The 14,690-nt window shown below is 48.6% G+C and overlaps 1 protein-coding gene across 3 annotated transcripts in view; it reads right to left on the bottom strand.

The window, feature by feature from the left end:
* Positions 1 to 14,690, bottom strand: part of Bdh1 (3-hydroxybutyrate dehydrogenase 1) — a 58,110-nt gene that overhangs the window by 9,192 nt on the left and 34,228 nt on the right. For all 3 annotated transcript variants that reach the window (XM_050159826.1, XM_050159824.1, XM_050159825.1), the window contains exons 2-4: positions 13,770 to 13,892; positions 3,183 to 3,255; positions 2,121 to 2,231 (exon numbers count right to left, since the gene is read on the bottom strand). In XM_050159826.1, coding sequence (XP_050015783.1) covers positions 2,121 to 2,231; positions 3,183 to 3,255; positions 13,770 to 13,852 — 267 coding nt within the window. In that variant the 5' untranslated portion in view covers positions 13,853 to 13,892. The remainder of the gene's footprint in view (positions 1 to 2,120; positions 2,232 to 3,182; positions 3,256 to 13,769; positions 13,893 to 14,690) is intronic.

Genomic DNA, 14,690 nt, shown 5'->3' with positions numbered 1-14,690 from the left:
ACCATCATCTAGAACTTCAGATCCAGAGGATCTGACACCCTCTTCTGGCCTCTGGAGGCACCAGGCACACATGTGATTTCCATATATGCAGGCAAAACATCCATACGTGGGCTGGAGATATGGCTGAGCAGTTAAGAGCCCTGGCTGTTCTTCCAGAGGTGCTGAGCTCAGTTCCCAGCAGCCACATGGTGGCTCACAACCATCTACAGTGAGAGCTGATACCCTCTTTTGGTATAAAGATGCAAATGCAGATAGAACACTCGTTCATAAAATAAATACATCTTTTTTAAAAAAAAAAATCCATATACAAAAAAATAAATCTCTAAAGATGTTATTTAGTTTATCTGGGGTACAAATGAGCAAAGTACTGTAGCATATTCATATAATTAAGTAATATTCTGCAGAGAAAAATGAATTATAAGAAATGCTACAATATAGATGGCTCTCAAAAACACGCTGAGGCCAGGTGTGTTGGCGCTCCATTCTTGTCAAGCCCCAAGTCCCCCAGGCTGTGACTCCAGGCTGCCTGATGCTGCTGCCTCCCCACTTCCTGGTCTGTGAAGGCAACACCCTGGCTGCCCAGGGAGGTCTTTCATCCCAGCACTCCGAAGGCAGAGACAAATGGATCTCTGTGAGCTCCTGGCCAGCCAGAGCTGCACAGTGAGGCTCTGTCTAAACACAAACAAACACTGTGCTAGGTGAAAGACACACAGTAAAAAGACCCAGTGACTTTGAGTCCAATGTGAGATTCATCCAGAGAAGGCAGGTCTAGGGGAATGGAAATCAGTGGTTGTCCAGGGCTTGAGGTATGTGTGTTGTGTGTGTGTGTGTGTGGGGGGGGGGGGTTAGGGGATGAATAACTGAAAAGAACCAAAAGGCAAAATACTGAGCCAAGGAAATGTTCTCAAAGTGAACTGTGGAGGTGACACAAGTCTCCTAACTGGGGGACAATCCCCTAGCTACATGTGCAGCCTCATGTTTTAATACTTCCCTTCGTGTCCCCTAAATGCTGCCTGATGTCCCAAAGCAGCTAGCTGTAGCTACACTTCCAAGACTGTGCTTAGGCTGTCCCTTCCGTCTGTCAATCTCTCCCTTCTCTGCACCCCACCCCCACCCTGGAACATTCTGGAAAGGGCTTGAGAATGCTTTCATTCTCGTTCTTCAACTGTGTTTGTGCATGGTGTCCTCTCCCACCGGACGGAGAGCTCCCTGGGGGTGCTGGCTAGTTTTATGTCAGTCTGGCCCAGGCAAGAGTTATCTGATAGGAGGGAATGCCAACTGAGAAAAAGTCTCCAGTAGACCATTTTCTTAATTAGTGATAGGTTTGGGAAGGCCCAGGTCATTGTGTGTGATACCACTCCTGGGCTGGGGTCTTGGGTGCTATAAAAAAGCAGGCTGAGCCGGGCGATGGTGGCGCATGCTTTTATTCCCAGCACTCGGGAGGCAGAGGCAGGCTGACTGCTGTGAGTTTGAGGCCAGCCTGGTCTACAAGAGCTAGTTCCAGGACAGGCTCCAAAGCCACGGAGAAACCCTGTCTCAAAAAAACAAAAGCAAAAAAGGCAGACCGACCAAGCCATGAGGAGCAAGCCAGTAAGGAACACTCCTCCAGGGCCTCTGCGTCAGCTCCTGCCTTCAGGAGCTTGCCCTATTTGAGTTCCTGCCCTCGTAGCCTTCTACAAAGACGTGTGATATGGAAGTGCGGGCACAAGAAACACTTTACTCCCCAACTTGCTATTGGTCATAGTATTTATCACAGAAATAGTAACCCTAACTAAGATACAGGATCTTGGACCAGTCTTGTCCCACAACATCTAGCATAGCATCAGGCTCATCACCATCATCTAGTTGGGCCTATCAAGTGGATAGATGGCAGAGCAATGGATGGACAGACATAAGGATTGGTGGATGGATGGGTGCATGTATATACTCATACACGCATGCAGAGAGCTATGTAGAGCACACGAGACTGAAGTGGAAAAGGTGTAGGCTATTTTAGCAACACATGTTAGAAAAGCACATGCGTGTGAACATGCTCGCACATGTGTGCACGTGTGCAAGCACACACACACACACACAGAATAACTGCTTGGACAATGGTAAAGAAAATGACCCAGTCTTACCTTCATTAAGCAGCCAGCAAATACAAGGAAACCTTTTGAGTGTAGATGTTTGGCCAAAGAGAACCCAAATCCGGAGTCACAGCCTGTGATGAGGACAGCTTTGCCGCTCGCCTGTTTTAGAGGGTTAGACCCGTTTTAGGAAGCCAGGACCCCACAGCAGAGTAACCAGCCCTCCCCAGCCCTCCCCAGCCCACAGTAATATTAACGCATGCTGGGTGGCCAAGCCTCATCCTCCTAGCTGGCTCTCCCTGCCTGTCTGGAGAACTACAAGCACCGAGGTATGCTGGGAGTAGAACTCAGAATCACCCGGTCCCTGCCAGCAACGACTCCTGCTGGCAGATCTCTGTGTCTTTATCTGCAGTCACCGCAATGCTCACTGTCCTCATCCTTGGCATCAAAGCCAGGCTTATGCAGTGCTCTCTGGGAGCAAGACACTGGCTATGGGTTCCATCATGACACATCCCCATCCCCAACCATAACCCCACAGACCAGCGGTTCTCAACCTTCCTAACGCCGGGACCCTTTAATATAGTTACTCATGGTGTGGTGACCCCAACCATAAAATTAATTTTGTTTCCACTTCATAACTGTAATTTTGCTAGTTATGAATTATAATGTAAATATCTATGTTTTCCAATGGTCTAAAGTGACCCCTGTGAAAGGATGGTATGACCCCAATCCCCCACAAGAGGTCATGACCCACAGGTTGAGAACTGCTGCCATGGAGTCACTGTGACTACTCCATGCCACCATAGAGGAAACAGAGTCACTTTCAAATGACAGGACTGGAGCACAGATGGGGCTGAGAGACCCCAGAGCCTCACGCTGAACCCCAGCTCTCTGCTTCCCGGCAGGTCTCCCACAAGCTCCCTGGCTGGGAGGGGTGGAGTGTGTGTGTTTACCGCTCCCACATGCATGGGGACAGGGTCTTCCTGCTGACGGAGGGCCTCAAAGAAAGATTAAGCGGAAATGTGAAGCACTGTTCAGGCCCACGCAGAGGCCTAGGGTCCCCAGACGGCCCTCCTCGACCCAAGGACTCCCAGGGAGCTGGCTTCCACTCACCTCATTTGCCTCACTGGCATAAGTCCGACGGGTGGTTGCCGTGAAGGAGTCTGGGTAAAACAAGAGCGTGTGTCTGCAAGAAAACAGCAGCCGTGAACGCCAGGTTCCGGTTCCGCTCCAGACCCTACCCCTGGGCAGATGCTGCTTACAACATTCTCAACCACCAGCTAGGTTAAGGTAGCACTGATTTTCTCCCCATCCCAGGCTATGGGGACAGCTACTGCTTAGAGAACCTTCCCACCGGGAGACAGGCAAGGTGGGCAGCGCATCGGCCAGCTCGGCTACAAGACAGGAGATGCCTTCCTGAGAAGAAAGACAGCCTGATGCCCAAACTTGACTGACTCCAGTGACCCTCATTTTCTGCTTTCCACGGAGACACAGATAGTGGAGTGCTCCGGAGTAATCAAAGCGCTCATATGCTTTCAGAAACCAACTCTTTCAAAGCCTTCTGCAGGCTTAGCGGGTAAAGGTTATTGTTGCCAACCCTGACGGCCTGAGCTCATCACCAGAGTCCACATGAGGCTAGAAAAGAGGACTGATTGCTGCAAGCCGTCCTCTGACCTCCACGTGCACACACACACACACACACACACACACACACACACACACATGCACGCACGATGTGGGATGCCCCTCTGTATGCTGTGAATATGTCTTATTACCTTTGGTTGGTTAATAAAGAAGCTGCTTTGGTCTATGGCAGGGCAGAATATAGCTAGGCAGGAAATCCAAGCAGAGAGACAGGGAGAAAGAAGGCAGAGTTGGACAGACGCCAACAGCCACTAGAGAAGCAAGATGTGAGATCACAAGCCTTGTGGTAAAATATAGAATAGTACAAAATTGGTTAATTTAAGATGTAAGAGCCAGGTAATAATACACCTGAGCTAATAGGTCAAACAGTTTGTAATTAATATTAAGCCTCTGAGTGATTATTCAGGAACTGGCAGGCAGGAGAGAAACTTTCAGTTACACACACACACACACACACACACTTTATTTTCAGTGTTTTAACTCTCCATGAGCTCAGTGCTGCTTTCCTAACCATTGTTTTTAAACTTTTTATTAGAGATAACTACAGATATACACACTGTTTAGAAACGATGCATAGAGCTGGGCTTGGTGGAGGCAGCTAACTAGGAAGATGAAACAGGAGGGTCACAAGTTCAAGGTCATCCTGAGCAACTTTGTGAGACCCTTGTCATAACAAGTATAAAAATAGGGCTGTGGATACAGTTCAGTGATAGAGTGCTTTTCTATCACACATGCAAAATTCTAGATTTAATCCCCAGTACTAGGAAAGACAAGGATGGGAAGAGGGAGAAGAGAAGGAAAAGGGCAGAGGGGAGAGGAGAAGAGGGGGAAGGGATGGGGAGAGGGAAGAGAAAAGGAGAGAAAAGCAAGCAGAGAGATGTCGGGTACCTCTTGCCCAATGTCCATTAATGATGGACATTGCACAACTGCAATGTCACAGCCAGGACGCTGATGAAGATACAGCAACCATGTGGAACATTTCCATTACCTCTTGCATCTTTCTCTCTGGCCTTTCCAGATCCACACCTAGCCCACCCCACCTCTTCAACCTCTTCTCTATCACTACGACAACAATGTTAAGCCAGGTGCCCAGCTCTCAGGGTACAGGAAGAACTTCTGGGAGTTCCAGGCCAGCCTGGACCACACAGTACAATTCTCTCTTATAAACACAAAACAATAACAACAAAGAGACCCTTATAAAATGGATTATATATGGTGGACAGCCTTCTGGGTCTGGCTTGCTACCCTCAGTGTTGCTCTCTGGAACTCATCCAGATCCTGGAAACCACTTCCCCTTTGGTGTCTAAGTTCCTCTCTGACTGGGGCAATTGTATAACTAGCTACTTTCTGAAGGTCATCTGGGCTGCTTTCAGGTTGGATTTATTATGAATAAAGATGCTACGAAGATTCCTGGGCAGGATTCTGTATAAACATATTTCTCTTGGATAAACTCCCAGGAGCGTAACCATTGGGTCCTATGGTCGGTGTGTGCTTGGTTTTTAAGGAACTGGGGAGCTGTTTACAGCTCCAGAGTAGTGGAAGCATACAGCATTTCCAGCAGAGATGTATGGGAGCCCGGTTTCTCCACATAATTCCCAGAATTTGATGATATCACTATTTTAATTTTTTTATTTATTTGTTATCATTGGTTTTTGAGACAGGGAGTCATGTAGTTCAGGCTTGTAGACCAGACGGACTCCAACTGTCCAGCATCCTCCTGTCTCAGCAGGCCAAGTGCTGGGATTACAGATAATGTTGCTTTATTTTACCCATGTCCAAAACTATACACAATTGTCTCACTGTGGCTTTAATTTGCATTTCTCTAATAGCTAAGAATGTTGATCATCTCTTTTATGTTTATCTGGTACCTGTCTCAGGTCAGACAGCTAAACAAGCACCACAGTATGGGTTGCTTACACACAAGGCAGTGGTTTATAAAGGGTGAAGACTTAACAGTTTTGAAAGCTGGGAAGCTCCAGCTCAAGGTATTGGCAGACATGAGAGCACACGCCCTAGATTTTTGTGACTTGGCTTGGTAGGAGCAGATAGGGGGTGTCTTAGACCTCTGTCACTGATGACGGCTTTGCTTCTACGACCCAACACTTCCGAAGACCTGACCTCCTCACACCAGCTGACGTGATCGCTTTTGACTGTCAACTCGACAGAATCTGGAAACAACCCACGAGATACACACTCGTCTGTGAGGGCTTCCAAAGAGGATTTGGTCCGGGTGGGAGAGCTAGCCTCAGAGTGGGTGGCGACTTCTAAAGCAGGGCTCTTATGTGCAGAGGACAGAGGGGAAACCAGTGCTGCTGGCCTGCGCTTGCATCCTCCTGAGGGGTGCACTCTACGGCTACGATCAGACTGCAGCTTCTTCTGCCTTCCAACGCAGACTGAGAACCAGCGGCGATGAGGGCATCTCCCAGGCCTCCAGTACTAGCTTCAGACCTCCAAGGCATCTAGCTTTAGGTTCTGAGCAGCTACTGGGGTCTCAGCCTCTCCTATGTGGCCAGCCTCTAGTGTGTAAGCCAAGCTAACACACCCCTTTGTAAGTCCTCCTGTGTTCCACATCACACCAGCAGTATGGGACGTCCTCCTGTATTCTAGAGGACCACATCACACCAGCAGTATGGAACGTCCTCTTGTATTCTAGAGAACCACATCACACCAGCAGTACGGGACGTCCTCCTATATTCCTCTAGAGGCTCACATCACACCAGCAGTGTGGGGGGCGGAATTTCAGCACACACATTTGGGGGCACACAAGCATTGAGACCAGAGCATGGCAGGCTCATCCTGTGCTTAGCTGCATTCTAGGTGGACTTTCTTCTTTCACTGCTGAACCTTCAGCATCCGTTAGATGCTCTAGATGCCTTTGCTGCCCATGCAGCATAAAAGTCTCTTCTAATCCATAGCATCCTCCTGTAAGTGTTTGTTTGAGACAGGCTCATTATGTAGCCTTAAGTGACCTGGAACTTGCTATGTAAATAAGGCTAGCCTTAAACTCACAGAGATCTGCCTGCTTCTGCCTCCCACGTGGGGATTAAAAGTGTGCGCCACCATACCTGCCCCCTCCTGCTCTCTTCTTAACAGGGGCTACTGCAAGGAAGTGTTTCATTTTAATGAAGTCTAATCAACCCAGTTTTCTTCTTATGGGGCACAATGTGACTCTTTACCTAAATTTAACCTCTTATTTTTTTTTCTAAAAGTTTTCCATCTAAGCTCATGATTCTCTCTGAGTTTATTCTTGCATGAGACAACACTTGGGTCAAAGGGTTTGGTTTTGCTTATGAGATCCCAGCAGCGCTGTTTGCAATGCTACCTTCTGAATCACTGCTGCCAAAAACCGGTCCAGCACATTGCGTGGCCTCTGTCTGGCTGCTATTATCTATGTCACTGACCTATGAACCCTCACCCTATTCCTCCTTTTGAAAAATAAACTATTATTCTATTTATTTTGCCTTTCCATGTAAATTTTAGAATAACTTCTATAGTGTAACATGGACAGAACTTAATGAATGACATCTGAGGTCATCCTCTGGCCTCCGTTGTACCCACGCATTCACACCCACCTATACCCACATATATGTGTGCACACATATGCACACACGCATGCATGTAAAGCAAATGATCGAAGTAAATAAAGAACTGCCCTTATATCCCTGGAACAAAGACATCTTTTTATGTTTCATAATTTAAAAAGATATTGCTGAATTCTACCTGTTAATAATTTAAGAGTATTCATAAAGGATTGGTCTGACCAGGCAGTGGTGGTGTGCACACCTTTAATCGCAGCACTTGGGAGGCAGAGACAGGCAAATCTCTGAATTTGAGGCTAGCTTGGTCTACAGAGAAAGTTCCAAAAAAGCCAGGCCTACACGGAGAAGCCCCCCCCCCCCCACATACACACATTGATATTGATCTGTAGCTTCTCTTCCCCACTTTTTGGTACTGTTTTTGTCTGGCTTGAAGATTAGGGTAATATTAGCTTCATAAATACTTCCATGACTTCATAAAGTCAGAGAAAGCTGAGCCCAGCCCCAGGCCTCCATTGCTGCTTCCCTGGCTGGGAGAGGGAGAGGGCGGTGGTTTCCTTGCTGCCTTGCACACATGTGGGGACATATGATCTCATTCCTGATGGGCAAGGATAGTCTCCTCCCACGACTCTGCTTCCTTCCTCCAGAGCAGACAGGGTTACCTGAAAATGACAGTCCTGGTCTCTACTTGGCTTCCCCTGACTCACTAGGGTCCTCACCTCCCCGACACACCTTGCCTGTGTCTGTTGACCCTCGCTAGCAAACACAGGCTGAGGCCACAGATGTGAGAAGAGCAATCGCGGGCTAATGCTCTTTTCCCTTGCCAGGGCTGGTTGGTCTTACAGCTGGAGAAAGTGGCTTCGGTTGGGATGGTCTGTGTCTGGCTCACCGGTGTTTCCAGGCCACCAGCTTCCTCAGCTCAGAGTCTGGGCTACATCAAACAAACAGAAACCTCAAGGCTGTCATTCCTTCGGCCTGAGGTTCTCGCCTCATCTGCTTTCTGTCCACCGGAACAGCCTGTTTGCTTTGTAGAAGATCCAGAAATTGTCACTGTGCTTAGCAGGGGGCACGGGCAGGGGAAAAGCATATGCACCCCATCTTTCTGGAAACGGAAGTTCTCTTCTGAAGTGACTGTTGAACCAGCAGCGGCAGGAGGAGGCCAGGGCAGATGAGTGACTATTTTCTGACCTTTGAACTTCGGTACCATATTCATATATTACCTATTTAAACCGAAGCATTAAAATGTATTACCAGCGGTAGCTTGCTTGTCCAAGATGCTTCAGGCCCTAGGTTCCTTCCCTGGGTCCCTATATCTAAAAACCGTGTTATTCACCATTCTTAAGGTGGTGGGTCACTAGACGGAAACAAGGTCGGCTCGGAAAATCTGCCTGGGTGATGCTCTGTGCTTTATTGAGTTAAGCTCTCATGTGTAGATGGTTTCAAGCGAGAACAGCAAGGTCAGTTTACTAGAGCTAGCTCAAATGATGTCACCCAAAGAGAAGCACCGTGTGTCCGTGATCCCCAGGGTGACTCTACAAAAACAAACAAGAACCAGAAAGGTGTTTCTAGTGGAACTGAAGTGGGCTTATCTTCTTCAGGGTCCTTGGTACTGTACAGCATTTCTAAACACGTGATTGGATGTGTGTGTGTGTGCACGCGCGTGCGTGTGCATGGCATGGCACACTCTGCACAGTCAGTCCTCTCCTACCTTTACACGGGTTCCGGGGATCAAACTGAGATCACCAGGATAGCACGGCAAGTGCTCTCTACCCGTGGGGCCATCTCAGTGGCCCATGTGTGACATCTTAAAAAGTAACAGAAAAGTCACAAGAAAGATAAAGGCTTAGGTCAGAAGTTTGCTGCCAGATTTGTCTGTGACCCACCCTCCCATTCTCAAATCTATCTGGATACGAACGCGGCCATGGCCAAAAAGAATGTGACACTGGGCTCTGCCACTCACAACCAGCTGTTGGTGGCACATACTTACATTCCCGGAGAACTCACAGCCCCAAAACCCTGTACCTCAAAGGCAGAGCCCTACAGAGGGGTGGTGGTTCAGCTTATGGCCAGCAGGGGTCCTGCTGGGCTCTGCCAGGGCTCTCTGCCACCGCCTCTCACCACTGCCAGCCTTGCCTCATCTGCTCTGATTTCATTTGTCTCTGTCCTTCCAGGGTTCCTTCATGCCTGTGGCATCCCCGGCCTAGGGCTATTTCTCACTGTGGAGGGGCTCTTGTTCACGACCTATTAAAGCAGAATCCCCAAGGCGAGGCAGAAGGAAGCACGCATTCCACGCCAAGGTCTGTGGTACACACCACTGCTCATTTGGACCCTTGCACCCGGAAACTCCAGGCCACATAGAAGAGACCGTTCAGAGTGGCGGAGGCATCCATTCGGACTCTTGCCCTGTCTTTTCGGTCAGAGCTCCTAACTGTGCTATTGCACCCATCGTGAACCAGAGCTGGTAACCAGTAACTCAGCTTCCCACCAAGGGAGCCACGAGTCAGTGCAGCGGGGCTGCATCCAGGAAGATCAGGTTGAGAAGGCAGGGTGACCCAAGTCCAGTCTCACAATGACCTCTGGGGGAAACAAATTCAGCCAGGAATCTCCAGGGTCACATGGCTGCCAAAAGCGGGCATGCAAACCCAGGGTGGACTTAAAAGAACCAGGCAAAAATTCCAGCACCCACTTCTACACGGCTGGACCGGAGCTAGGGGCTGTTATGTTTCCTATCTGCCAGGGCAGACCACGAGTGTGGGTTATAGGTGCTAGCGTCCAGGGTGGTGCACACCGGCTACCTAGCTGCCAGAGGTACCAGTGGTGTCTGGCACAGACACTCCTAAAACCAAAGGCTACTGGGGCCTTTAAATGGATCAGATTGTCAGGTGTCTCGGCAGGGGCCGGAACCCGCCACCCCTCCCGAAGTTTGCACCTGGATATGTCCGTGAGACTCCTGCTGAGGAGTGACCGGTGGTGGCTGTGCTGTCCGGATGTCACAGGCCAAGGAAAGACCACTCAGGAGGGAACCACACGGGTAGAATAAAAGGTGACAAGCAGATGGGTACCGGGTGACATAGTGTCCAGAGAGGTGACAGTGTGAATTCTGAGGTGGACTCACAACAAAGGGTGGCCTTTACAGGAGAAAACTTTCACACCCACGATGAAGAAGGACTGTGTGCTGAGCTGTCCAAAGACACGAGGCTTGCTGGGAGAGGTAATGACTTTCCCATCAATGGACACATTCAACTGCACCAAGGCGGAAGGTCACACATCAAGGACGCTAGGATTCACCCTCCGGGATAACTGGAGCATGAAGCCCTTCACGATTGAGGCCCAAGGGAACTCTTCAGGCTGGTAATTTCCCCTACGACCTTGTGTCTGATCCTCAGCACAGGTCACCCCCATGCCAGCCCCCCTTTGCATCTGCTCTCCCTCTGGACCTCCATGACATCCCACCGTGGGAATGTAATTCACTCTGATTCAGCTCTGCTGCCCCCCATACACACTTTGAAATAACTCTTCCCTTACCCACATAGTCCAGAACGTCCCTGTAGGAGGTTTTGTTTCCTCCTCAGTGAACCAAGTGTGACTAACACCCCACTCCCCTTGAAGGATACATCGTTGGTAGAAATATTTTAATTTCCTTTGGGGTTGTTTTGATATAAGAAAATTTCAGAACTCTCTAAATACTACTTTGGAGACAGTACTTTGTTCTATTTTGTGTTTTATGTGCTTGAATATTTTGCCTGTGTGTAGTGCCTGCTGCGGCCAGAAGAGGGCGCCATATCCTCTCTAGCTGGAGCTAGATTGTCAGGCACCAACTCCTGGATGCTCCCCTGGGAGCATCTGGATCCTTTGGAAGAGCAACTAATTCTCTTAATCACTGAGCCATCTTTCTAGGTCCTTTTTTTTGTTTTTTTTTTTTTTTTCTCTCTCTCTCTCTCTCTCTCTCTCTCTCTCTCTCTCTCTCTCTCTCTCTCTCTTTCTCTCCCTCTCTGTGTGTGTGTTTTAATGAATCACTTGCTCTAATAAACAAAGGCAGGCAAATAACTAAGCAGTTTCACTGTATCCCTCAGCAAGGCCCTAGTACAGTCTGGAGATTCTGCTGACCTGTAATTTCTATAGATTCTCGAGGGAAACTGGGCAGGAGGAGAAACCACAGGACCGAATTGCTGGGTCCCCGAGGCCTGGAGAATGGGGGTATCCTAGCCTGCTGGGAATAGAGCATCTAAGAGACAAGCATGTCTAGAAGCCTGGGTAAAAGCCACTTCCTCCGGCGGTAGGCACGGACTGCAGAGGGAACACAGCTCTTCCGAAATGCGCAGCATTTCTGCCATAGATGAGGGTGAGTTCTCCTTGGGCAAGGGTTGCGCTTGCATGCAACAAAGCAGGAACCATGCAGTCCTGACAGGAAACTGGACAGAAGCAGCCATCTAAGACGGGCAATGTGTGCCCATGCACACAGTGGCGCGGTTCCTGCCAGATTCCCAGGCAACTTTCTGCTTAAGCCATTGACACGGAATTTCTGATGTTATAACATTCAAGGACAAATAAAAAGTAAATTAGAATGGATTAAAAAATAAAGAGGGCAGAAAGACACTTCTCTCTAAAGTCTGTCACACACCGACAACGGAGAGCTGAAGTCCTGTTTGTAGTTGAGCCTCTTGCTCTGGGTCCCATTCTGGGTTTCAGAAGAGATCCACAGCTAACTACTGGGCTGCGCTCCCGGAGCACAATGGAAGAGAGGGAGGAGCTATAACATGAACAAAGGCGTCAAGACCATGAACCTGAGCTAGTGGGAGCTCACTGACCCTCACTGACAACTGGGGAACCTGCTTAGGACTGAACTAGGCAACCTGAGTGCAGGGGACAATGGTGGGGCTTGGGCACTCTGGAGCCACAGGCAGTGGGACCAGGATCTAACCCTAAAGCATGAACTGACTTTGTGGAGACCTTTCTCTATGGAGAGACACCTTGTTCAACCCAAGCACGGTGTGTGTGTGTGTGTGTGTGTGTGTGTGTGTGTGTGTTCGTGCTTGGTCCAGCCTCAATGAGGTGATGGGACAGATTTAGTTGATTTTCTAAGGGAGGCCTTACCCTCTCTGAGGAGCGGGTGGAGGGAAGGTGGGGTGAGCGGAAGGAGAGGAGAGGGGGGGACTGGGATTAGTATGTAAAAATAAATAAATAAATAAAATTTTAAAAGGAGAAAATTCTCAATATCTGTTCTATCTTTTTAAGGCTTATTTATTTATTTATTATGCATACAGCACTTTGCCTGCATGTATGCCTGCAGGCCAGAAGAGGGCATCAGATCTCATTAAAGATGATTGTGAGCTGCCATGTGGTTTCTGGGAATTAAACTCAGGACCTCTGGAGGAGCACCTAGTGCTCTTAACTGCCATGCCATCTCTCCAGCCCTCAATGTCTGTTCTAAAGACATGTATGAGCATAGGAAAGACCAAGCATCTTGCTATAGAGACTTAGCATTTAACTTGACTGTTGACTTACTTTCCTCAAATATGACCAGGAGAAGTGTTTCTTCTTTTGTAGCAGCAGAGCTATGGAATTCCCTCTGGAACAGGCCAGATCTGCTGAGTGTGGCTACACACACCTAGACCCAGCATGCACAGGCTAAAGAGGGAAGATCCTTGAAGCGAGGAATTGGAAACCAGCCTGGGCCACATGGTAAGATGTGTCTCCAAAATCCCAAATATTTGTTTGTTTAGTCTGCTTATTTCACAATTCTTCTAAATCACACAGCAGTTCAGGGATGCCTAGGGTATTCTCTTAAGGTGTAAACATAAAAAAAAAACAAAAACAAAAAAACCCCAAACAAATGGTCACAAGGACTCTTGAAGCTTCTTGCCAAACACACTAATCTGTATTTAACCACAACACCACAATCACACACACACACACACACACACACACACTACACCCGGACAGACATTTTCAGAATAGCTGGCGAGTGGTCCCTCAGTATCAAGACCATGACTAAGGCGATGAAGACTTGCTGCTGCTGAGAGCAGACTAAGAGACGCATCAACTAAATGCAACGGTGGTGGCAGGGGCTAAATCATTGACTGTATAAAAGATCCCATCAGTGGGTCACTCAGCGAAGGCTAGACAGGTCTGCAGCTTGGTTATCAGCACCATTTCCATGGCACTACGATTTAAATGATGCAAATGGCTAAGGAAGTTGAGTGCGGAGAAAGCTGGGTGTCCTTTGTTTTTGCAATTTTTAGGAAATTCTGAAAGTGTTTCAAATAAAGGGTTTATTTCTTAATTTTCGCAGCCACTGGGGACCATGTGTATACCAGGTTAGTGCTCTACCCCTGTGCTACAACCCCAGCACATCAAAGGGGTTTACAAGACAGGAGCTCTCTGCCCTGGGAGGCCTGGGAAGGCCTGGCTTCTGAGCACTCCCCGAGGGCCGGCAGGTGTTGAGGACAGTCAGGAGCCACCTGGGAAAAGTCACCGACCTCTTCCTCAAGGCCACCTACCTCTTCCTTTAGTGGCTTACCTTGTCACATTGTTTCTGTCACAGACACTTAGAGTTTTTCCTGGGAGCTGCGACAGGGGTCTGAGACGGGCAGCCAACATCATGTCACCAAGTAGTAGGGCAGTCTGCTTCCTTCTGGTGGTTCTGAAACACAAAAATGCATGCTCAACCTCTTGCCCTCAGAAGTTTAGTCAGGAAAGTCCACTTTCTGACAAGGCACTGCTCAAGCTAAAGCTTCAGGAGATGGAAAACGGGGAGTCAGGGTGTACCAACATAGGACAACCATGGATGGGTGGTCCCCTATGCGTAACAGACAACACTGAACTAGACCAGTGATCCTCCAGGCAGGCTGTACAAAAACTACTGGGGGAACTGACTTGGGGACATAACCAGGGGAAGGAATATCTAACCTTGTGACAAGGCAAAATGACCTCATCTGTAAAGTTCATGCTCAAGAACTGTGCATTTGGAGATGTCCCCAGCTAGTACCTTGAGCAACTGAGGAGAGGGAATCAGAAATGACCCTATCCTATAGCCATACTGATGAATATCTTACATATCACCTTAGAACCTTCATCTGGCGATGGATCGAGATAGAGACAGAGACCCATATTGGAGCACCGGACTAAGCTCTTAAGACCCAAATGAGGAGCAGAAGGAGAGAGAACATGAGCAAGGAAGTCAGGTCCACGAGGGGTGCACCCACCCACTGTGACAGTGGAACTGATCTAATGGGGGCTCACCAAGGCCAGCGGGACTGGGACTGAATAAGCATGGGATGAAACCGGACTCCCTGAACGTGGTGGACACTGAAGGCTGATGAGAAGCCAAGGACAATGGCACTAGGTTTCGATCCTAATATAGAAACTGGCTTTGTGGGAGCCTAGCCTGTTTGGATGCTCACCTTCCTGGTCCTGGATAGAAGTGGGAGGACCTTGGACT

This window comes from Alexandromys fortis, unplaced genomic scaffold, assembly GCF_014885135.2.
Source record: "Alexandromys fortis isolate MF-2015 unplaced genomic scaffold, M_Fortis_MF-2015_v1.1 scaffold_119, whole genome shotgun sequence".
NCBI lineage: Eukaryota > Metazoa > Chordata > Mammalia > Rodentia > Cricetidae > Alexandromys > Alexandromys fortis.
Note: the sequence above shows the minus strand (reverse complement) of the source record. Positions and strands in the feature narration are given on the sequence as shown.